This window comes from Drosophila erecta, unplaced genomic scaffold (assembly GCF_003286155.1).
Source record: "Drosophila erecta strain 14021-0224.00,06,07 unplaced genomic scaffold, DereRS2 tig00000000-arrow-pilon, whole genome shotgun sequence".
NCBI lineage: Eukaryota > Metazoa > Arthropoda > Insecta > Diptera > Drosophilidae > Drosophila > Drosophila erecta.
Genome location: NW_020825194.1, coordinates 8,652,646 through 8,674,200, shown reverse-complemented (window position 1 = coordinate 8,674,200; position 21,555 = coordinate 8,652,646). Strand labels below are relative to the sequence as shown.

General features: G+C 47.9%; 7 protein-coding genes across 9 annotated transcripts; 2 read left to right on the top strand and 5 right to left on the bottom strand.

The window, feature by feature from the left end:
- Window positions 1–555: 555 nt before the first annotated feature.
- On the bottom strand, window positions 556–3,064 carry LOC6554248. The gene is made up of 4 exons (XM_001982061.3): window positions 2,849–3,064; window positions 2,341–2,759; window positions 1,438–2,249; window positions 556–1,380 (listed from the first exon to the last, which is right to left on the bottom strand). Exons 1-4 carry the CDS (start codon window positions 2,895–2,897, stop codon window positions 798–800), a joined length of 1,863 nt encoding a protein of 620 aa, XP_001982097.1. The 5' UTR covers window positions 2,898–3,064; the 3' UTR covers window positions 556–797.
- A 744-nt stretch (window positions 3,065–3,808) lies between these two features.
- On the top strand, window positions 3,809–6,477 carry LOC6554247 (lipid storage droplets surface-binding protein 1). 2 transcript variants are annotated; one of them, XM_015153391.2, is made up of 8 exons: window positions 4,038–4,144; window positions 4,212–4,510; window positions 4,575–4,785; window positions 4,923–5,000; window positions 5,360–5,544; window positions 5,690–5,880; window positions 5,940–6,117; window positions 6,179–6,477. In XM_015153391.2, the coding sequence occupies exons 1-8, from the start codon at window positions 4,141–4,143 to the stop codon at window positions 6,326–6,328; spliced, it is 1,296 nt and encodes a 431-aa protein (XP_015008877.1). In that variant the 5' UTR covers window positions 4,038–4,140; the 3' UTR covers window positions 6,329–6,477. The 2 variants fall into 2 exon arrangements, with proteins under 2 accessions (XP_001982096.1, XP_015008877.1); XM_001982060.3 differs by lacking the exon at window positions 4,923–5,000 and having other exon boundaries at window positions 3,809–4,144.
- On the bottom strand, window positions 6,321–7,354 carry LOC6554246 (probable oligoribonuclease). The gene has a single exon (XM_001982059.3). The coding sequence runs from the start codon at window positions 7,238–7,240 to the stop codon at window positions 6,605–6,607; it is 636 nt and encodes a 211-aa protein (XP_001982095.2). The 5' UTR covers window positions 7,241–7,354; the 3' UTR covers window positions 6,321–6,604.
- Window positions 7,355–7,545: 191 nt separating this feature from the next.
- Window positions 7,546–8,836, top strand: LOC6554245 (dnaJ homolog subfamily C member 8). 2 transcript variants are annotated; one of them, XM_015153392.2, is made up of 3 exons: window positions 7,546–7,728; window positions 7,933–8,183; window positions 8,309–8,836. In XM_015153392.2, exons 2-3 carry the CDS (start codon window positions 8,076–8,078, stop codon window positions 8,681–8,683), a joined length of 483 nt encoding a protein of 160 aa, XP_015008878.1. In that variant the 5' UTR covers window positions 7,546–7,728; window positions 7,933–8,075; the 3' UTR covers window positions 8,684–8,836. The 2 variants fall into 2 exon arrangements, with proteins under 2 accessions (XP_015008878.1, XP_001982094.1); XM_001982058.3 differs by having other exon boundaries at window positions 7,547–7,728; window positions 7,863–8,183.
- Window positions 8,264–12,720, bottom strand: LOC6554244 (helicase SKI2W). Its single transcript, XM_001982057.3, has 3 exons — window positions 10,299–12,720; window positions 9,171–10,238; window positions 8,264–9,093 (listed from the first exon to the last, which is right to left on the bottom strand). The coding sequence occupies exons 1-3, from the start codon at window positions 12,618–12,620 to the stop codon at window positions 8,890–8,892; spliced, it is 3,594 nt and encodes a 1,197-aa protein (XP_001982093.1). The 5' UTR covers window positions 12,621–12,720; the 3' UTR covers window positions 8,264–8,889.
- Window positions 12,721–12,873: 153 nt separating this feature from the next.
- Window positions 12,874–14,028, bottom strand: LOC6555379 (uncharacterized protein C11D3.03c). Its single transcript, XM_001982056.3, has 2 exons — window positions 13,751–14,028; window positions 12,874–13,695 (listed from the first exon to the last, which is right to left on the bottom strand). Exons 1-2 carry the CDS (start codon window positions 13,895–13,897, stop codon window positions 13,012–13,014), a joined length of 831 nt encoding a protein of 276 aa, XP_001982092.1. The 5' UTR covers window positions 13,898–14,028; the 3' UTR covers window positions 12,874–13,011.
- Window positions 14,029–14,080: 52 nt separating this feature from the next.
- Window positions 14,081–21,523, bottom strand: LOC6555378 (nuclear pore complex protein Nup98-Nup96). The gene is made up of 10 exons (XM_001982055.3): window positions 21,420–21,523; window positions 20,726–21,335; window positions 18,129–20,666; window positions 17,534–18,052; window positions 17,283–17,465; window positions 16,759–16,934; window positions 16,421–16,703; window positions 15,354–16,365; window positions 14,885–15,294; window positions 14,081–14,820 (listed from the first exon to the last, which is right to left on the bottom strand). Exons 2-10 carry the CDS (start codon window positions 21,003–21,005, stop codon window positions 14,339–14,341), a joined length of 5,883 nt encoding a protein of 1,960 aa, XP_001982091.1. The 5' UTR covers window positions 21,006–21,335; window positions 21,420–21,523; the 3' UTR covers window positions 14,081–14,338.
- Window positions 21,524–21,555: the final 32 nt, after the last annotated feature.

Genomic DNA, 21,555 nt, shown 5'->3' with positions numbered 1-21,555 from the left:
AAAAAAATTAAAATAAAAAAAATTTCTAAATTTGAATGCAGTTTTTTAGAGAATTGCTCCAGAAACATTTAGAGGTATCCCACTTTAAATTCCGATTGAGATTAGTTGAGTTATGGGCTTTAGAACTTCGGCCTTTGGACATTATTGAATTTCCACAACACCATAAAATCAAAAAATTACAAAAAAATCTAGAAAAAATAAATAAATAAATAAATAAATTTGAATGCAGTTTTTTAGAGAATTGCTCCAGAAACATTTAGAGGTATCCCACTTTAAATTCCGATTAAGATTAGTTGAGTTATGGATTTTAGAACTTCAGCATTGGGACACTTTTTAATTTTTTTTAATTTCTCCAACATCATAATATCACAAAATTACAAAAAAATCTAGAAAAAATAAATTTCCAAATTTGAATGCAGATTTTTAGAGAATTGATCGAGAAACATTTAGAGGTATGCCACTTCAAGATCCGATTAAAATAAGTTGAGTTATGGACTTTAGAACTTCAGCCATGGCACATTTTTGAATAAGGTGTACAAAAATATCAGGAACAAATTAATTTAGATCGAGGCATTTATTTAGCTGCTTTATTTATTTGCACAAAACATTTGAGATTCGTTTGGGACGGAATGGCTGTTACAAGTACAAATTGTCATCTTAAAAACTAAGTTTAAAATTTGCTTAAAACTTTCTAAAATTTGCATTCTAAGGCACGCAATTGCTCCTAAGTCACTTTATGTTGGTTGTAAATATTTTTAAATTTCGTTGGATGGAATAGTTAAAAAATACTTTTGATCTTAGTAAGGTAATAAACACCTAACCAGGACAAAGGCCACAATTACGAGGCCAGTCAGTTTTGAATTGAGTGTCGCTGCTCCTGCTCGGTAAAAGTCCCAGTCGAAAATGATATTGGAGGCATCCGACGTCTTCCATGGGTTCAATCCGTCATCAAAGTACATGGGACAGTCGTCGCGCTCCCTTTCGTACTCCACGGCATCGATGGCTACGGCGGCACCCTCCGAGTGGTTCCACGAGGTCACGTCCTGCTCCAGTTTGCAGAATGCACCCACAGCCTGCGACATGAGGACACGGTTGAGGTCAGCGCGTTGATAGACCCAGCAGCGATACTTGGACAGCGGATCCAGATCATCGTAGGTGATCAGGTAGGACTTCAGGTTCTCCTTCCAGAAGCCAATGCACTTCATGCGGTAATCGGGATCACTGTAGATATCAACGGGACGGCCCAAGTGATCCACCGACAGGCAGTAGTTTTCATCCACCGCCAATTCCTTTTGATCAGTATCACAGACCGACAAATCCGAGATGTTTTGCTTGCAATGGATATCGGGACGCGGACTCAGAGTGACGCCACCAAGAATTCTGTGAGGTATATCAATTAGTTTCATATTTCATGTTACTATTGCAAACACTACAAACCTCGTTCTGAATGGATGTTCTCCTCGCTGCGTAAAGTTGAATTTTCCCGCAACGGGGCAACGAACCGGCACAGGATTTCGAGCAAGAAACAGGTCATATTTCCATGCCTCCGAATTGGGGAACTGTACCCAGGAGCAGACTGTACTGAAATCGTCCTTGATCACAGCCAAACCCTTTCGGTAGCGAATGATGTTGTGGTGGCGGGGCATAAAGTCAAAACACACGTAATCTTTCTGGCAACCGTCGACGGTAAGTCGAGCCATCATCACACGATTACCTCGTCGCTCTCGGCAAACATAGATGGTCTTTCGGTATCGAGCTTTATCCGGATAGTACGTCTCGTTGATGTGGGTCTCACTGATTGACACATCGGCATCAATATTGGCAGTGTTCACCCATTCGCCGCTAAAGTTTTGGGGTAGCGTGCAGCCAGGTTCCACAAATTCGGCCTTCACGGGCGTCAGCTTCAGACGCTCCGGAGAGGTTTCTGGCGTCTTCAGGGTGTTACACTCGGCCGTAATGGAAACGCCCACGTACAGATCGTCGTCACGATTTTTGAGGAAGCAGCGGTACTTCTCATCCTTACGCGACTCCTTCGTGTTGGCCACTGCAAAGTAATGGTTCTTGCCCACAAACCAATCGCCCAGGCAGCTGAACTCCACGGTGCCGGTGAATGTGCCCTCCATACCCTCGCACTGCTGGTAGGTGACGTTGAACTTCTGGTTCTGGATGAGGAACTGGGTTCCCGCCGTTTGACAGGACTGAATGCGAGCATCAGGCTTATCGCATACGCCCGTAAATCGGAAACGGTTCTGTAATGAAAATTCGACACAAGATCACTTATTTGAACGAATCACCATAGAAATCCACTCCCAAAATTGAACCATGAACAAATTAAGTTACCTGGTAGGTGAAATGCCACACTCCCTCCAGCGACGAGCGGCAGTTGATGGGCACAAAGTTCTCGTTGAAGAGGGTGATCAGCTGCTGGTCATCCTTAACACCACGACACACATAGTCCACGGTGGGTTCCTGTCCAGCGGGTATGCCCACGCAGGGCCCCTCAAACTTCTCGAACACATTGAGGGTGCGGATGATGGTCCTGACGCAGTGGTAGCAGTCCTTGGATCGCTCCTTGAAGACAAATGAGTACTCATCGCCCTTGTGACGCATGTAGTTGATGCAGTAGCCTCGGCTGGACATCGAGGTGGCGTCGATCACCGTCAGCGTGGGCAGGCCCGTTTCCCAGGAGAACCACGATCCCTGCAGGATCTTTGGAATGATGCAGTTGTCCTTCTGCACCAGGTTGTACTGACCGATAGCTGTAAAATGGATGGGCGTTAGTTTCGGCTGGCCAATTCACATGATTCAATTGGAGCCTTGGGTGTGGCTTGGGAATCGAATCACTAACCTGAGCCCATAAAGCCCGCCAGGCAGATAGCAGCCACGTAATAATGCATTGCGTGTTTGGTGTCCTCAGAACTAACAACTAAGCATATTTAACACAATTTTACTTTAATATGGAAGCAACCAAAGGCGGTTTTAGACCGAAACAATGGCAAAACACGCAACAAACACAAGTTACCAATAATAGGCAAAGCCGACTTTTTCAACACTGGCTTTAACGCTGCCTAATAGCTATTAATCGATTCTTTATCGAATCGATCGTTACTTTTTTAACTTGAAAAATAAAGAATATTTAAAATTATATATATATGTTTATTAAGAGTTTTCCTGATAATATGGGTTCAAGTTTCTGTTGGATACACTGTTTTTATACATAATAACTGCTGCGTTGTACACACATAATTAAGAGTTCTACTGGAAAAAAAATCGTATGCTTTTAAAACGCTTCTTAGACATACTCTATAATCTTAATGACACGTACTCAGACAACAAAGAGCTGTAAAAGATTAACCCAACCAAACATTTTGTAATGAAAACTGAAGATTACTTTTTCACATTTTACATTAGAACTTTTTAAGCGACTAAGCGACTAAGATCATTTAAATGTATGTTAGCTATGTAGGCAGTAGTAGGTATTATATTACCCGTTTTTTGGACGTTTTTGAAAGGTATCATATTATAAAAAGATATAAGATATAATAATTGAGCTTCATTTATAATTAGAAAGGTGTGTACATATATATGTTTGTATAAACACGCTTTGGTAACCGAGGGTTAATGGTAATGGAGTCTGGAGCCCCAGAAACGAGCACATCGAACCCGAGCAAGAACGCCCCCGCAATTATTCAGCGGACTGCAGTTTGAACCTTTTCGTCACTTGCTCGGAATTAGCACAAAATGGTTCGTTATTACCGCAGCTAATCGGGTCATATTATGGTGCGATTATGATCGCTGAACAGATATTCCTAGAATGTGATTCACATGCACGGAGTTCCTAAGCTGCAGCCATCATATAGTACGTTCGAACTTTGGAGCCCCACACTAGTGCGAATGGCGTGTTTGCTGATAAGTCCGGCGGAGCGTCTAGGTGAACGGTGTTTGTGCCTCCATCCACGCCTTATCTGCTGGCAAAGGTCAGCTTGGGCTCCGAGCATGATCGGCAATCAGACATCGGCGATTTGGGGAGCCAAGTCTATATGATAGCTGCTCGATCGGAGGCCTGCCAGTAGCAATTGAGCCGGCGACAGCAACAGTTCTCGCATCTAATCCGAATCTTTCCGTGAAATCCCAACACAAATGGGTTAGTGACACGCGCTGTCTGGGAGTTTTATTCCCCCTTTAATAATACGATCTTTAAATCCAATCAGCAACTGCAACGAGCGGCAGTGGACTCCATCTGGAGGCCATCGATCGCATCGGATCCATTCCCCTGGTGGAATCTAGTGTGAAGCGGGTGGAGACCATCTACGACAAGGTGAAGAACAACAATAGGCTATTCTCCTGGTACTTTGAGACCGCGGAGGCCACCATTTCGGCCGCCTACGAAACCATCCAGCCGGCGGTCAAGCTCTTCGAGCCATCCATTCAGCGTCTGGACAACGTGATGTGCAAGAGCCTGGACATCCTGGAGCAGCGCATTCCCCTGGTCTATCTGCCACCCGAAATGGTAAGTAGTCTGCCGGTAACTCTCACCCCTTCGCTGACAAAAGGGCATCCTTCTCTGCTTGAAGATGTACTGGAACACCAAGGAGTACATGTCCGATCATCTGGTGCGTCCGGTTCTGAAGCGCGCCGATTCCGTTAAACAAATCGGAAATGCTGTCCTGGAGAGTCCGCTCACCCACTATGCAGCCGAACGCATTGATGGCGCCTTCACAGCCGGCGATAAGTTCGTTGACAAGTACCTGGTGCCCATCCAAACGGATCAGGATCAGACCGATGGTGAGTGATGGGGCTTACACCACAGTGGGCTCTCATATCTGGGTTCATCTTCCATCGCCAGTGGGGATTTATTACTGGGCATTCTTGACTGATGATCTCATACTAAACTAACTTTTTATAATTCAAAATTGTTATAGTGAAGAAATTGGTTTCGGCCCTGAATGATAACTTTTCGCCGATTCGACAACAGTTTAACCGAATGTTTGGCCACAAAAGTTAGTATACAAAATTGCATATTTCCCCTAATAACTAGCGATAATCGAAATCGTAGGAAATTACAGGCCTATAGACATGCTTTATTGAGAAAGATAGTGTAGTTTTACGTGAAAATGTGGAAAGCAAGTGATTTGAAAAGTCAGCATCCAGGCAAATCACCTCAAGGTGCACTCATCTCATAGTTTATTTATAAATGCTCACGTTGTCGGGGAGGTTATCTCTGGGAATGGCGGATTCATTGAAACCTGAAGCAAGAGAAGAAGCGATAAGCTCTGGCCGGGATTTGCTCTCTCGTGATCAACCAAATATAAGACACAATCCGAGTGCGCACACACTTATTCCAATATCCGCCTTGCAGCCCCACAGGAGGATGATAACGATACTGTGCCGGACGAGAGGGGAGCCATCAAGGCGATACATCATGGTCAACGTTTCTCCCGCAAACTGAAGCGCCGGCTCACCCAAAGAACCATCGCAGAAGCTCGCGCCCTCAAAAAGCAGAGCAAGGAGGCGATCCACGTGCTCATCTATGCAGCAGAACTGGTCAGTAAAATTCAAGAACTTATTCCTTTTCCGTATTCCATTAGCTTCGAGTTTTTTGTAACCACAATTATAATTTGTTACTATAAAACATTGTGGTTTATTCGCGTAACCCATATAACACTTATAACCGAAACCCATCCCACAGATTGCCACCGATCCAAAGCAGGCCGTTCAAAAGGCCAAGGAACTGTGGGTCTACCTCAGTGCAGATGAGCCCGAGAATCAAGCGAGGCCCGCCACTCTGGAGCAGTTGATAGTGCTACTGACCCGCGAGTCGGCCAGGCGGGTGGTTCACCTGGTGAACTTCAGTGCTCATGTGGCAGCCAACATACCCAGGTTGGTGGATCCCGCTTCAATCATTTCTCCTAGTGAACCCTTTCGCCCAAACCTTACAGAAACCTGGCACACACAACGACAGAGGTGGCCCACCAAATCATCTATATCAACCACCGCATTGTCACAATCTCCCGGCTGGACAAGGTTAAAACCATTTCGAAAGAGGAAGCTGAATCTCTCTTCAAGCGCATGCTGGCGTTCTATGATAGCCTTCAAGGACTGACCAATGCCTACCTGGTAAGAGAGGATTCGATGCTCGCTCTCAGACGGAAGATCACTCTTAACATATATTTTACAGGAACGCGTGGCCAGCTTTCTATCCGGACGCATGGAAGCCGAGAAGGTGACGGGCAGTGATGGCGGCAATTCCAACCACAGGTCCTCGCGGAGAAGGCAGGAGCCAAACAATTATTCAGCCAGCCACAATAACATCAACGGCGTCTACTAGCATTGAATTCTTTATTGCTATCGTATTCTTATTTCTCATGATAGAGTTCTGTTTCTCCGTGCATATACGGAAAATACAGTAAACGTTCTTGTACATCTATTTTTAACGAAATGCATTTGCCAATAATATAAGCTTAGCTTCACGATTAACAACACGTTTTTATTTTAATACTTAACGCACGGTTGATTCTTAGACACACTTTTTAGGTATTGGGAGTACTTTTTTTCTTTTACTTATATTAGTGAAGCATGAGGTATTGAAAGAGCTTGCCTTAATTTATTTAAAGAAGTTCTTTTTGTAGTAATTAAGCTCGTTGATGCTTTCCATGATGTCGTCCATGCTGCGATGCGTGAAGGTTTTTTTGGGAGCGGAAGACAGCAATTCAGGACGCCAACGCCTGACCAGCTCCTTGATGGTGGACACATCCACTATGCGGTAATGCAGGTAATCATCTACCAAAGGCATGCATTTTCTGATGAATAGTCGGTCCATGTAGACGGAGTTCCCGCCGAGCGGACAGGCGCGCTTTGGTACGTTCCTCTCGAGATAGGATAGCACCAGATTAGAGGCTTGTTCGGGCTTTACATCTGAACTTTTGCATCGATCTACAAGACCAGATTTGTAATGTTGTTCCATGCACCAATCGTTCATCGTGTCGTAGACCTCCTGCGGATGGTTGATGGCGAAGCAGGTTGCTTCGGACTTTACATTCAGGTCCTTGTCCGTAATGATGCAGGACACCTCCAGGATTTTGTCCTTTTCAATGTCCAGCCCAGTCATCTCCAGGTCCATCCACACGATGTCCGTGTCTAAGCCACAGGCGCTGCTCATTCTGCTAGTTGAATTGGAAGTGAAAGAGCTCCGAATTTGGCGGTTCAGAAGCAAGCCCACGCTCCGAAGGGGAAAATACATTTATAGCTGTTGCGCAGGTTTATTTATTGCGAAATGTAACGATACGGCGGCTACCATGTGTTCGATAAGTTTATGATATCGTTACGGTAACAAGTGGTCACATTGATGTGACATTGTGCAACACTAAAAGAGGGATTCCTGTATTTTTGCAAAATGATAAATCTAATCTAATATTGTGTTGTACCCAAATAAAAGATGCTTGCAAAATAATTTGTAAAAGCATTCTTGTTTTGGCCGAACAACGTCGACATAAATTAAAATTAAAGTTTATTATTACTATGTGTGATAACAACTTGGAGCCATTTTAACTACAGCGAACGGTAATTCCCAACGAACCGCGCACGGTCACACTGTTGACTTGAGGTTTTTATCAAAAATTGTTGTAGGGAAAACGCAAAAAGCGTCGTTATTGTTGCAGCATGTCCTCCTCGTCGGCCAGAGACCAACCGGGAACCTCCCAGGACACCTTTGAGGATTTCTACACAGAAGTAAGTGTGGCGGTCGGAACCGCAGGCTCAGCGTTTTGTACTGGGTCGGGCTCCTCCCACGGCAACCGCTCCAAATAAACTAAACCATTATTATTATGTACACTTTAGTAAATGATTTTGTGCCTATATTGCAGGTGAAAGAAATTGAAAAACGTGATTCAGTTTTAACTCCTTCTCAACAAATTGATCGTTTACTTCGTCCAGGTTCAACGTACTTCAATCTCAATCCGTTTGAGGTGCTCCAAATCGAGCCCGAGGTCGAATTGGCGGATATAAAAAAGCGCTACCGCACCTTGTCGATCCTCGTCCATCCAGATAAAAATCCCGACAACCAGGAGCGCGCTCAAATGGCATTCGATATTGTGTCGCGTTCCTGGAAGATCCTGGAAAACGAACTCACGCGCAAAAGATGTCTGGAGGTGTACGAGGAGGCAAAGGGGCGAACGGATCAAATGGTGAGTTCCATTCCTCGAAGCATTAACCTATATGGTCGTCATCCTTTAGAATACTTCCAAATCCAATTGTCATTACAAATTTCCTTTATTAACTGTATTATAATAATTTGTTCTTTACCTTACAGATTGCAGAAAAGCGCAAAAAGCTTAAAAAGGAGGGTCGGCCCACTGAGCCCATACCCGAGGACGATCCCACCAAGTACAAGCACGCCATCTACGTTATGGTCATGAAACTGTTTGCCGACATGGAGCGTCGGCGGCAGAAGCTCGACCAGCGCGACCAGGAGGAGCGCAAGCGAAAGCGCGAAACGGAAATCGAGGAGGAGGAGCGGATCAAGGCGGACCGCGAATGGCAGCAGAACTTCGAAGAGTCGCGCCAGAGCCGGGTGAACAGCTGGCATGACTTCCAATCGGGTGCTGGCAAGTCCAAGAAGGCCAAGAAACAAAAGCATATGACCGGCATGATGGTTCCACCAAAATTTAAGCCCGAGTCGCGATAATACTGCTTCCCAGCGCGGCGCCACTTCTCCACTATCGCCAGATCACCTCCGCCTACCCGCGTCGCGTTGCACATAATTATTTTTACATTTTTTTTATAAGTTTCCTTTGGAATTGTAATTGACACGTGCATAAAGTATAGATGTAAGAAATTACACTTCCGTCTCGTCTTTCAATCCACAATAAATGGCTGGACCATCTCCGCCAACTACAGTTCTGTGTACAAGGATGCGGTGAATACAATATCTCGCTTGATAGCAGCCGACGCCTCTTCCATCTTGGACTGCAGTCCAGGATTGCCAATCCGAATGGCGGCCGTTTTAACATCACGCAGGGTTTCATTCAGCTGCTGGATGCATCGTACAATGATGCCCTCCTGCACCGTGGTTAGTTGCATAATCTCAGCAAAGGGCTGTCAATTAGATTAAAGTAGATATGCAGATATGAGATTGGCATGATTGTCAACTAGAGATATTAAGGGCCTCTTACCTTATTTCGAGCCCACTCGTAGACAACCTCCAACAGACCAAAGTTTAGGCGATTATCGGTCTCGATGGCTGCCTGGAAGCGCTGCTCCTCGGCCAGAATTGTATCGTTGATCTGCTCAAAAGCCTCCACGCACTTCTTCATCGCCTCTGGTATTACCGGTTTTTCTCGCATCTTCGCCTGGAAGACGAGGCCAGAGAGCAAAGCGGCTATTTCTGCCGGTTCCAGATCGTTGAACATGTTGCACAGAATAAGCTCCGTGATTAGTAGCTCATTTTGGCCCATCTCACAGGCCACTTTTCCCTTAAGCGTGACCTCTTCCAGTTCATCTATGTATTTCAGGGCTCGCAGCACCTGCAGCTTGTTACAGTAGTCCGGATAGAGGGTCAAATTTTTCGCCGAGTTCTTGAAGCGCAGCTCCTCAATGTGGATCTCCAGCATTCGGCGCTCATAAACCTTGGCGAACTCTTGCTCGAATCCGGCAATGTTGGTATGAGGCAGCAAATTGACGACCTGACGATTCAGGTGATCTACGTAGTTGAGCATTGCCACCTCACTGTCAGCGCTCACGATTATCTCCTTGGAGAGATTCACATATTTGATGTTATCCGCGCTGGCAATGTAACTATCGTTCAGCTGGTTTAGCTCGGTGACAGCCTTGACCACCGATGCACCTGGGGGCGAATCCTTGAATCGCTCCAGCTGCCTCTGCTCCCAATTCCGCATAATCGCAGCTGCATCGACTTTCAATGTGCTCTTGGTGATATTGATAATGTCTATGGCCTTGATGTCTAGCACAGTGTGGCCCCCGATTCCCTCTGGCTGGAAGGTCATGTTCCGCGGCGTCAACGAAAGTATCTTGTAATAGAGCTCGCCTTGCTGGAGGCTGTTGCTATCCTTTGCCTTGAATTGGTGGTCCAGCACTAGCACCTTATAGATGGTATCCTTTCCCATGACAGACTTGATGTTGAGTAGAATGGCCAGTTTATTGTAGTGCTTGCCCTGCGTGATGACAATGACGCGCCCAACCTTCAGTTCCTTTTGGATCTTGGCTTGTGTTACAATTAATTTCTAAAATAAATGGAAAAGTGGGGTTCGTAAAATGTAGTTGCGTTTGTACGTAGATCCTACCATGATGCGGTGCTTTTCCTTCCAATACTCGACGGCCTTGTCGTAAAAGTTGACGAGCGGTTGCAAATGTTCGCCGAGTGTTGGAAGCATGGCGAACTTGTCTTCGGCCAGGCGCAGTTGCTTCTGCTGCGTAGGCAATTGCAGCTTCTGGTTAAACTCCTTGAAACTGAACTGCATGATATCTTCCACCTTGATGCTCTCGATGCGCAGACATGTGAGGATAACCGCATAGCGCAGAATAAACTGTGACTGCAGTTTATCCGGCAGGCCCAGGATCATGGGCCGTAGCTCCATTGATGGTGGCACACTGCCCTTGCACATTATGATCGCCGTACCCGTCTCGTCGTGCCCACGCCGTCCAGCTCTGCCGGCCATTTGGATGTATTCGCCGGGTTTCAGGTTACGCATCTCCAGTCCGTCAAACTTTTTGCAGGAGTCAAAGACCACAGTGCGTGCCGGCATGTTAACACCCATAGCAAACGTTTCGGTGGCGAAGAGCAGCTTAACTAGCCCATTCTGAAAGAGCATCTCCACGATCTCCTTAAGAATGGGCAAGATGCCGCTGTGGTGCACCCCAATTCCTCGCTGCAAAGCGTCCTTTAGAACCAGAACCTGCGGAATTGTACGATCCGGTGGCTTCAGCTTGGCCAGACACTGCAAGAAGAATTTCTGCACAGCACCCTTCTCCCTTTCCGTGTTTAGATCCACCGACTGCAGGGCGGCCAAATTAGAGTCACACCGATTGCGGGACAGAGTGAAAGCCACAACTGGCATCTTGTTGTTCCGCCTCAGAAAGTCAATTAGTCCGATCCAGGTGTACTGCTCCTGCTTGGCATTAAAGTGGTTATTTGACCCAGCTCCGCCGCCCTTGGCCTTGCCCTGCATCTCTTTTTTGCGTTCCACGGCCTTCTCGTAGTTGCCCTGCAGAAATTTTCCCTGGGCGTCCACCAGCAGGAAGATGTCATCGCGGCTCTTTTCTCCAGTACCAGTATAGAGGAAATGCGTGAGAGGAACTGGTCGCTTTAATGTGCTAATCACATAGACCTTTCTCTTCTTGGTGCTTCCAACCCAGTCCGCCAATTCCAAGGTATTGGGCACGGTGGCACTCAGCATTATGATGTTAACATGTTCGGGCAGCAGTATAATGACCTCCTCCCAGACATGTCCTCTCTCGGGGTTATTAATATAGTGAACCTCGTCGAAGATCACCCACTCCAGATCCCGCGTGACGTCGCTGCCGCAATACAGCATTGAGCGGAGAATCTCGGTGGTCATGATCAGACATGAGGCGGTGGGCTCTATCTGCAGGTCGCCTGTAATAAGGCCCACATCCTTGAAGGTCTTTCGGAAGTCGCGGTACTTCTGATTGGACAACGCCTTGATCGGCGATGTGTAGATGGTGCGGGTGAGATCCCGCTTAGATAGGGCGATGGCATATTCAGCTACAACCGTCTTGCCAGCGGACGTGTGGGCTGCAACGAAAACATACTGGCGTTGTTCCAGCTTGAGAATGGCCTGCTTTTGAAATACATCCAGTTCGAAGGGAAAATCCATGGCGGGGCTAGGTATCTGTTCTTTGAAGTCATTGATGGGTTGGCTAATGTCCACCATTTCGGCCCAGTCGCTCTTGAAGTTCTTCGTGGTGGTAGAAATGTTCAGCACAGGCTTCAGGTCCGCCTTCATGATGTGATCGTCCACGTCTTTGAAATCCTCTGAAGGAAGTTGCACGTTCGACTGTTTGGCACCTTGAGGGGGTCCAGTGGAACTTGTTCCCTCACTGCGCGTTAGCTTCATCCACTCCTGGACGTCTAGATCCTGCTCTAGGTTTTCTAATAGATCCACGTTACTGGGATCGGCGACCACAGGCGGCAGTGTTACGGATTGTGATTGCGAGAAGTCGTAGCCAGAGGTAAAGCCCGGTGGCACCGTTAGCAGCTTATCTCCGAACTGAAAGTTGTCCACATCCAGAGCTGCGATCTGTTGGCGCTGCTCATCGAATCCACCAGGCCAAAAGGGAAAATTCGAGTGGGAGCCACGCGTCGCCTCTTCCAGCAAACCCGGCTCCCGTTGCATAGACATAGAGTTGTTGGCACTGGCGCCCACATCCTCCAGGTCCACTTCCACGAACTCCAGTATCTGGCCACTCTGATCCCGGCGAGGTGCCAGCTTGGTGCTTCCCGGACAAAGAGGCGCATGCAACAGGCGCATCGGATCAAGTTTGCGGGGCAAAACATCCGGCAGGGGATTGTGCAGGGACAGCTCCGGTCGCAGGATATAATTGCGCAACCGTTCGAGGTTCTCCTCGCCCCTAATCTCACTCATTTTAATGGTTTGTTCCTGGCGAAAATAACTTTGTTTAGCATTTGCCAAAACTCAAGAAGAATAACAACAAGAGTCGGCTGAAAATTTATATTGACTGGTCACCCTAAAAATCGAAAAGCAGTCGCGTACCGAAAGCAGTCGCGTGCGGAGAAGTGCGGTAAAGTGTGACTTAAAATTTTAGATTAAAAAATAACATTTTAAAATTAAATTTTAATTATAACATTTTATACAGTAATAGAAAAATTCAATAAACATTGCAGTAATATATGTATTTGTATTAAAACTTCGTTAACAGTACGTCAGATGATCTTGCGCATCTCCTTTGCATTGTTTACGTAAATGGCACTCTCTTTGAACCAGGCGTTCCCACACGGAATACAAATGGATCTGGTTACTTGCGGCGGAACACCTCGACCTTGAGGGGGTGGCACTTTGCGTCCGGCACTTCGGCACCCACTTGGATGGAGACATCGCCCTGCGGACAGGCGCTCAGGGCCACCAGAAGATTCATGTCGGCCACAAACTCAATGAAATCCCCCTTGCGTGCGGGACTTGCCTTGCAGAAATACTGATGGGTGTCCCGTGTGAAACCGGTGCACATAAAGATGTTCCACACGTCGTGCACATCCTGCTCCGTAAGACCGCGCTCCTCCACAATCGCCTTGACTATGGAACTGTGGCAGCTGCCCACCCGATCCTTGCCCGTGATTAGCTTGTAGGTGTAGTCGTCACAGCGCGTCCCAATCACATCGTGCAGAGCACCGCCGTCCTCATCGATTCCATAGGCAGCAAGGGAATCGAACACAAAGGTGGCCATGGGACGCAGGTGAGGCAGGCAGCTCCACAGGCGATCGTAGACGCGCAGATGCGACGAGTGCAACTGTCGCGTCTTGCCCGAGTAGAAGCGCTCGCCGGTGTTCTCCAGATTCCAAAAGTTCATGTCGCCCACCTGCGAACCTTCGTGGACAGTCACGCGGCACAAATCACCCTCCTGCATTGTCCAGGTGCGTGCCTCCCGCTTAGGCACAATCAGTGTCTCCACAAGATCACCAGTCAGGGCGTGAAAGCGTTTATCCTGGGCATTATTTTATCACTGTATTATTGTGACTAGGTAAGGGGGGCTTACTTACATCGTACTCCTCTTTCGAAACGATCGATGCCGCGGGCTTGTCATAGCAGATCACTGGCGGTTGCTTCTCAAAGGTTCGGGGCTTGGCCCCACGTCCACACCAGGAGGCGGGCGCGGCGGGGGTTTCAGTGGGAGTAACATCAGCCATGGCTAGGTACAACAGGTAAGAAGCTTATCAAACTTTTAGGGGGTAAATATGCTGTGGCCTTATCAGCGATCCAATGACTACTGATCTCGCTTCACGGCTGGACTAAGCAGGTAGTTGCCAACAAAGCTTTCGATAGGCACAGCTTTGCTCTATCGGATTTGAAATGATTCCCATGCAGCGATCGCTTTTAAAAACATAGTTTATTTACTTGCTTAAACCCCTAAATTTATGGAAATCAATTAAACAAATCAATATGAAACTATAATTTTCTGGTCTTTACTGACGAAACGTTTTTAACTATTAAGCAATCAAACATAAATGATAGCGTACTCAAACCTATCCTACAGCTGACTTTCTTTCTTTTGCGAGGGGGATGATTTGATTATAACTAAGTTAATTCGACCCTAAACTAATCATTGTAAGCTTTTTATTTCTCGGCTCCTATGTTTCCATCATGGTGGGTCGCTGCCGTTCGCTTAATGGTGGCTCGCTTTCGATTTTCTCGAGTAGCTCCTCTAGCCAGATGCGCAGCTCCTTTGAGGAGAACTCCTGCGGCAGTGGCAGTCGCTCCAGGGCCACCTTAAGCACTAAGGAAGACTCCATCTCGGGACAGACAATGCACATGCCGTGCACCAAGCAACTGAGGCTCTGCGCGATTTCACTCTGGCACAGTCGGTGCTTGGAGGTGGGACATGGGAGCAGACTGATGCGGGAGCAGAGTTCGCTTAGTTGTGGCTTTAAGTTCTCCCAGCGCGCATTGATGTCAGCGATGTTGGTCACACTGCGGATCTGCTTGAACTTGGCACTGATGTCGATAAAATCCAAGAAAATCTGGCCCTGGTTGGACCAGTTGGGCACTCGGATGCTGCTGCCCTTAGTATCCTCGAATTGAATGAGCAGGCTGTGCAGGTATTCCATTTTTCCTGCAAATTTGCGATGAGCATTATTAGTATGCCATCAAAATTATTTTTCTCATTACTAACTAACCGTTTATGATGGCATCAGGAGCAATGTGTTGGAAGATGACGTCGTGCGCCGTAGCAAAATGTTTAGCCTTTAGCAGATATTTTGCTTGAAGATGATGCTTGCCTGACGCTCCCGCCTTTACTGCCTTCACATAGTCCACCCACGACATCGGAATACCCAGCTCTTCGACGACAAAGCGCTCTTCCGCATTGAGAGGCACCTTGGCGGAAACGCTGACATTCCTCTGAAGCATTTGCTGAACTCCTCGTTCCCTCTGCGACCGCTGCTTAATATGCAACAGAACGAAGATACCCCATTGCCAGAGGCCTTCGTTCTCCAACTGGCTAGCGAAATCCACCGAAAGACGAGCCTCCGTTAAGGGCGAACAGTGACGGTAACCAAGAGCACGAAGAGTTTGCAAAAGCAGCCAGCTAAAATGATTCAATAAATAAATTATTTTGCACTGGGCCTAAAAATTGTTCAAGTTTACCTCAAACGGAAGTCCATGGCATCGGCGGTATGCGTTATAGGATTGAGAGTTTCTTCCAGGGAATGCATGCGCTTGGAGTATAACTGGAGCAAGTGGTAAAGCAGATCGTAGACGGGTTTCTTGGTGTCAGTAGGTGCGTTCTTGTAGCTGGGTGTTGGGGGCTCCGCATAACACTCTTCCGCTTGGAAGGCGTTGTTATAAGCATTGAGGGCATCGGTGATGGTCGAGGTGGGGGCTGTGAAGTACCACAGTTGCATGGCCAGCACTGTCACCCAGTTGTTGTCTTCGAGTAAGTTGATGGCCCCCTGTGAAGACTGCATCATGGGCACTCCGGCCGCCAGCATGTACATCTTGAGGCGCTCCAGATCGATATACTTATCCGCCTTGCTCTGCTGCCAGGCAAAAAGCTGCTCCTCCATTAGTAGCCGGAAAACAGCTCCGGAACTTAATTGGGACAGCACGAGTGCCAGATTAGCATCGTCGTAGTTGAAGGCCAGCTCACAAGCCTCATTTACTCGGTGGCAGCTAAGTAACTCCAACATGTGATCCAGGTAACTGTGAGTGCTAACTTTTTTCGAGAGTAGATCCTTGCCCAACAGCGTATTCTCAAGCCACTCGGATAGCAGATTGCGCCGACACATGACCATGTAGTGGGAGTTCTTTTCCAGGTCCACCAGCTCATCGTGATCGCCCCATAACGCGAACAAAAGCGACCACACTGACACGGCGTAATCCTCTTTTAAGCCAGCATTTCTCTGCTTTAGAGACTCGGAGAAGTGCTTGGAAACTAGTTTCGTTCCGCTATCGGGATGTATCCACGGGCACTCACTACCCTCCACATCTACAGAGAGACAGTCGCTAAGCTGAACCTCTAGATGGGGAACGATACTTTCTCGAATACCCTCGTTGCCTTTGACCATGTTGAACTGCACCAGCTGCATTACACTGGGCGACATATCGGTGGCTAAGCGGGGAGCAAAAACCATGGAGGCGGGCAGGGATGGTCCAGTAACTAAAGCAAGCAAAACTATTATAATTTGACTGCTAAAGTGGTCAGATATTCTTACATTCTTTGAGGTTTTGCATGTTATTAAAGGTGCTGGGCAGTACCAATGCGTTTTGTGGACCAAAACTGAGCTTGAAGCTGCGCCCTTTGTAGAATCCCAAATCGGCGATCCACATATCGCGCATCTCGTAAGCAATGGACCTCGGCAATGGCACCGTTGTGGCACGCACCTTAACCGGAGCCACTTTGGGCTTGCAGACAAACTTGAAGGCTTTAGCGACAGGCATCTCAAACTTCTTTTCTTTTACAGCTGCCACAATGCTTCCAGTTGCCATCGACGACGTCTGAAATGGATGAGAATGATTATTGGGGTTCAAAAAAAAGGTTACGTGACCGTACCTCCTCGTAATGTGCATCACACATCAGACTGGCCTCAGAGACGGATGAAGAGACCGGCAGAGCGGGCGATGGGTGTTCAAAATCGTATTGACTCGAGCTCTCGGAGGCACCATCTTTCCAAACATTAGGTTCCACATTGTAAAACTTCCGATGACGATGAAGACGCCCCGTGGTCTCTGAAGAGGTTTATGGATAATTTTCAAATGTTGTAATGATAATGATAAATGTTGTCAAACTAGCCAAAATTAATCGCATTTACTAATACACTTGAAAGCTTTATTAACTTTATAATGTGTGCTACTTTTTTAAACAATATATCTTTAAATCATATATATAATACTTTTTAGAATCTCACATTTATAAAAAGTATTTGCAAAGCTTAAGCAAATATCGTTGATAACTAACAATACATATTTAGCTCAAAACCAACGATTAACATTAAAGAATCTACATAGCTTCTACTACAAAATCAATACACAACTTTTGAAGCAATATGCAAGACCATCAAGAGATTGTCCACCTACCCATGGGCTCGTCCTCGGCAGCATTGTCCTCCACAAAAAAGGAAGACTTCATTAGCTGCATTTTGTGCGGCTCGTTGCCTACCATATCCTGAGCCAAAACCGCTGTGGGACTGGTAACAGATGGACGATGACGCGGTGGATCAAACATGGAGAAATCGGAGTTTCCGCCGGCTTGAAAATATTCTGTGAATCCAAGTTAACCAAATTACAATCAACGAAACTACACCTTTTAGAAGGGACTATAGACATACGTGTTTTGTCCATTAAGAGGAACTCGGCGGTGTCATCCATTGGCCTGAATCCGCTGGCAACTCCAGCGACCAAGGCCTTTGGGTCCAAGTTACGGGCTGCGTCTTCGGAAATCTTCTGCGCTTGGCGCAGAGAATTAAGAGTCATCTTTTCAGTGTTAGCCCGTTGCTGAGCCTCAAGCATTGCCATTTTGGCTTTTTTTGGATCGGTGGGCACCTCGTCCTCCTCGTCACTGTCGCCCAGGCCATATTTAGAGAAATGCTTGACGCGGAAGACCCAACTACCCGTTTCCGGGCGATATTCTATGAAACGCGTATCGTTTTTATCACACACCCGCCGCAACTTGCCCTCCCAGTCCATCTCAAGCAAGCGTTGTGGCTCCTTGATAGCTTCGTGCTTGGTCTTGTCCAGCGGCCATACTTGGTCCAAAGTGACCTGGGCGTCACGGTTTAGGCCATGACCGATGGGCGGCTTGTTATCGTCGTCGGGATAAATGATAATCTCCTTGTTGCGAAAGTGAACTGCATAAATGGTTTGGCAATTAATAAACGTATATAAGCAAAATAAGCGGTTATAAAAAATAGACAAGACTCTTACCAATCTCATCAAGGTTTAGGCCCGCCACATCCATTTCCTTGCCGAAGAAGACATTTCCGTATCCTTCCCGACCCACCGTAAAGTTTGGAACCACACAGGATCCGTCCTCGGCCAAATAGGAGCGTAGGTCATCCAGTGATGGAATTGTATAGTAACCCACACGTCGCAGCACAATGCCAGTGGGGTGGGCCTCGTAATCTGCCGCTTCTGCAGCAGCTGCCTCAATGGCAAGACGGGATCGGTTTGCAGCAGAGTCGTCTGCCTCATGAGATCTGCTCGACAGCACGCTCTCATTGGCCTGCTCCGAAGTGAAGGTTTCCCGACGTGCAATCGTGCTCGATTGATCCTCAAACGGATTCTCTGGGATGGTCGACACCGAAAGACGAACGGTGGACGATGGTCGGTATGTGTCCAATGGTTTGCGCGGGACAAGCTCGTTGAGAGTGCTGTTATGGGGCGATCCCTGATCCATTCCGGTCTGAATGTTATGCTGGCGAACCTTCTCGAGGTTGTTAGGATGCAGCCATGACTCACGGCGACCGTTATCCTGGCTTTCCCGTCCATTTGTTGCTCCAGGCGAGTTTCCTGCTGGTGGCACTGGCTCACTTGGAATGGCTCCGCTAAAGGACTCGCGTTCTTTGTTGGGAGTTTCCACTTTGGGGCGAGACTGGGGCGTATTGGGAGCACTGCCAATAGAGTTTGAAGGATTTCCACTCTCTACGCTCTTTACTTTGGGTTTGATAACCAAACGCTTGGCATTCGGCTTGAGATTGAAGCCCTCTACAGTAGCATCAAACTCCTCGAGACCATCAAACATCGATTTTTTATTAAGTGTGCTGCCCAGCGCCTTCACCTTCACTGGAACAGGACTGTTCTTAGTAGCCATCTTGTACTTGTTGCTGGTCATGTCCAGAACTGCTTGCTGAGCAGCCGGGTTTGTAGCTCTGGTTGCGTCCGCCTCGTCGCTCTGCTTTAGATCCTTGAAAATCGGAGAGTCTCCATAGGGTGACGTTACCCTAGCTAGAATCTGCTGATGAATGGGCTGGTGGGAAGGCGTCATGATACCTAGTGTGGGCTGAGCTCCCATAAGACCACCAGTTAACGAGTTGTTTGTACCCATGCCGAAGCTACCGCCGCCCAAGGATCCACCGACGCCTCCGAAACTGGTAGTTCCCCCTCCAAATATTCCGCCTGTTGGAGCAGCTCCCGTGCCACCCAAGGTGGTAGTTCCTCCTCCAAAGAGACCTCCTGTCGGTTTGGCTGTATTTCCGAATAGCGATCCACCCGTGTTGCCTGCGTTGAAATTAAGTGGCGCTGCGCTGGTGGCTCCAAAACCTCCGAATCCGGAGGTTGCTGGCTTGTTTAATCCTGAGTTGAAAAGGCCTCCACCCGTTGCTGCTGTACTGGTGTTCAAGCCAAAGTTCGAAAACGGAGTGCTGGCCGTGGAGGTTGCTCCGAAAGTTGGAGCAGCGAAGCTAGTGGCGGGCTTGTTTCCGAAAAGACCTCCGCCAGCAGTGCTTGTGGCTGGAGCTCCAAATCCAAAACCTGTAGTGGCTGCTGATGCAGCTGTGCCCAAGCCAAAGGCTGATTTATTTGGATCCGCGGCGGGTGTGGTACCAAAAAGGGTCGACTGTTGCGTTGTTCCGGCTGTGGATCCGAAGCCTCCGAACCCGGTGTTAGTCTGTCCGAACGCAGGAGCCGCGCTGGTCGCAGGTGCTTGACCAAATAAGCTTCCTCCCTGTCCAAAAGCAGGCTTCGCCCCAAATGGATTTGAAGCGTCAGCTGCGGGAGCGGCAAATGGCGTGGTGGTGGTGGCTCCAAAGGGTTTCTGCAAAAAGTTGTTTTGTTGGGTCGTTGCTCCGAACGCATTGTTAGTCGCCGGTTGTTGTCCAAAAGCGGTGGTGCCAAACATGCTCTTATTCTCGGTCACCGTTTGGCCAAACAGGCCCGTGCTCGGTTGGGCAGTGCTTCCAAACAAGCCACCACTTGCAGGCTGAGCGGGCTGAGTAACCTGAGCTCCGAATCCAAAAGCTCCCGGAGCACTGCCAGCCTGTGGACCCTTGCGCCCGCACATATAGTCTTCCAGGCGGAGCTCCTCCAGAGATTTGCCCTCGTACTCCTTCATAGCTGTGATGCAGTGCTGCTTAGTGTTCACACTATTGGCCTGACCGCTCTTCATTAGGGTATCTGTACCAAGGGTTGGCTGGTACTTGACCACGGCCGTGCCTGTATTGACTCCGGAAGCTCCCACGGCAGTGGCCTGAGATTGCGCAAAGGCGGAGGCAGTACCACTGCCAAAAACATTGGTTGTTGTGGGCGCCGTGGTCCCAAAACCCCCGAAACCTGTTGTACTGGTGGCGGCAGCCGGTTGTCCAAACAAAGAGCCTGTGGGCTGGGCAGCAGCTGTTTGTCCAAAGGCCGTCATCGTCGGCTTGGCGGCTCCAAAGGCGGGAAGCGTCGATTGTCCAAAGAGAGAGGTGCTCGCCGCCGTCTGGGTGGTTCCAAATATGTTCGAGGTCTGCTGCGGTTGCGAAAAGGCTGCAATGAAGATAAAACTACATTAGTAACATGATACCCCTGAAATGATCGTCTCTAACCTCCAAAGGCCGTAGGCTGAGCTGTGGCAGTGCTCCCGAATGCCGTGGACGTGTTCGCACCAAATAAACCTCCTGCGGGCTGAGCTGGTGTGGCTGCCGCACCAAACAGCGACTGCTGCGCGGGCTGGGCAGCAAAGGTGGAGGTGTTTCCAAAGGCCGGTGCGGCGGGTTTGCCAAAAGCCGACTGGCCAAACGGAGTGGTTGTCGTGGTGCCGCTGAATCCGCCAAAGCTGGTGGCCGATGGAGTGGCTCCGAAGCTGGGTTTCGCGCCGCCAAACATGTTGCTCACTGCTCCTGCTCAGTTGACAAACATATACTAGGTAGATCCCCTGCTTTGTCCTTCGGCCGAACGCCAACTATCGCAATGAGCAATGCTTTGATTTCACCACGTTGGGCAAGCTGGGGAGGCTGCGCCGGATGCGAATGTTGTGGGGTCGGGACAGGCTCTACTTAAAACAAATAAACACTCGCGAATTTGTCAAGTCTGCAAGAGTAGAGCGAGTCTGACGCAAAAGGTGGACAGAAATGGCGCGCCGATTTTTTCACGATGTCGAAGAAAATGCAGCTAGAAGTGTGACCAAGGCGTCTGAAATCGTCTTCAAGCAATACACTGTAAAAAAAAAATTAGATTTTAGAGCTAATAGGCGCAAATATGTTGGTCTTGTCCAGGAGATTAACTTATGTATTCTCCTACTTAAATTTTTGCCTGATGTTCCCGAACCTATGCATTTATGTAAATAACTTGCTTTGCTTGTAATTCCTAGGTAACCACAATTTGTACAACTTTATGTGACCGTACTGGCAACCACGTGAAATACCATTTCACATCA

What these genes read in the sequence shown, in the direction of transcription:
- LOC6554248 (XM_001982061.3), bottom strand. Translation starts at nt 2,897, where the DNA reads ATGCATTATTACGTGGCTGCTATCTGCCTGGCGGGCTTTATGGGCTCA. An exon ending in GGCGGGCTTTATGGGCTCAG is followed by an intron (nt 2,760 to 2,848) that starts GTTAGTGATTCG and finishes TCCATTTTACAG; the next exon opens with CTATCGGTCAGTACAACCTG. An exon ending in GAACATCCATTCAGAACGAG is followed by an intron (nt 1,381 to 1,437) that starts GTTTGTAGTGTT and finishes TATACCTCACAG; the next exon opens with AATTCTTGGTGGCGTCACTC.
- LOC6554245 (XM_001982058.3), top strand. Translation starts at nt 7,660, where the DNA reads ATGTCCTCCTCGTCGGCCAGAGACCAACCGGGAACCTCCCAGGACACC. An exon ending in TTGAGGATTTCTACACAGAA is followed by an intron (nt 7,729 to 7,862) that starts GTAAGTGTGGCG and finishes CCTATATTGCAG; the next exon opens with GTGAAAGAAATTGAAAAACG. An exon ending in AGGGGCGAACGGATCAAATG is followed by an intron (nt 8,184 to 8,308) that starts GTGAGTTCCATT and finishes TTTACCTTACAG; the next exon opens with ATTGCAGAAAAGCGCAAAAA.
- LOC6554244 (XM_001982057.3), bottom strand. Translation starts at nt 12,620, where the DNA reads ATGAGTGAGATTAGGGGCGAGGAGAACCTCGAACGGTTGCGCAATTAT. An exon ending in AGGAAAAGCACCGCATCATG is followed by an intron (nt 10,239 to 10,298) that starts GTAGGATCTACG and finishes CATTTATTTTAG; the next exon opens with AAATTAATTGTAACACAAGC. An exon ending in ACGAGTGGGCTCGAAATAAG is followed by an intron (nt 9,094 to 9,170) that starts GTAAGAGGCCCT and finishes TCTAATTGACAG; the next exon opens with CCCTTTGCTGAGATTATGCA.
- LOC6554247 (XM_015153391.2), top strand. An exon ending in GGATCAGGATCAGACCGATG is followed by an intron (nt 4,786 to 4,922) that starts GTGAGTGATGGG and finishes AAATTGTTATAG; the next exon opens with TGAAGAAATTGGTTTCGGCC. An exon ending in GACTGACCAATGCCTACCTG is followed by an intron (nt 6,118 to 6,178) that starts GTAAGAGAGGAT and finishes TATATTTTACAG; the next exon opens with GAACGCGTGGCCAGCTTTCT.
- LOC6555378 (XM_001982055.3), bottom strand. Translation starts at nt 21,005, where the DNA reads ATGTTTGGCGGCGCGAAACCCAGCTTCGGAGCCACTCCATCGGCCACC. An exon ending in TCAGCCTACGGCCTTTGGAG is followed by an intron (nt 20,667 to 20,725) that starts GTTAGAGACGAT and finishes TCTTCATTGCAG; the next exon opens with CCTTTTCGCAACCGCAGCAG. An exon ending in GTGATGCACATTACGAGGAG is followed by an intron (nt 16,704 to 16,758) that starts GTACGGTCACGT and finishes CATCCATTTCAG; the next exon opens with ACGTCGTCGATGGCAACTGG.
- LOC6554246 (XM_001982059.3), bottom strand. Translation starts at nt 7,240, where the DNA reads ATGTATTTTCCCCTTCGGAGCGTGGGCTTGCTTCTGAACCGCCAAATT.
- LOC6555379 (XM_001982056.3), bottom strand. Translation starts at nt 13,897, where the DNA reads ATGGCTGATGTTACTCCCACTGAAACCCCCGCCGCGCCCGCCTCCTGG. An exon ending in TTTCGAAAGAGGAGTACGAT is followed by an intron (nt 13,696 to 13,750) that starts GTAAGTAAGCCC and finishes AATAATGCCCAG; the next exon opens with GATAAACGCTTTCACGCCCT.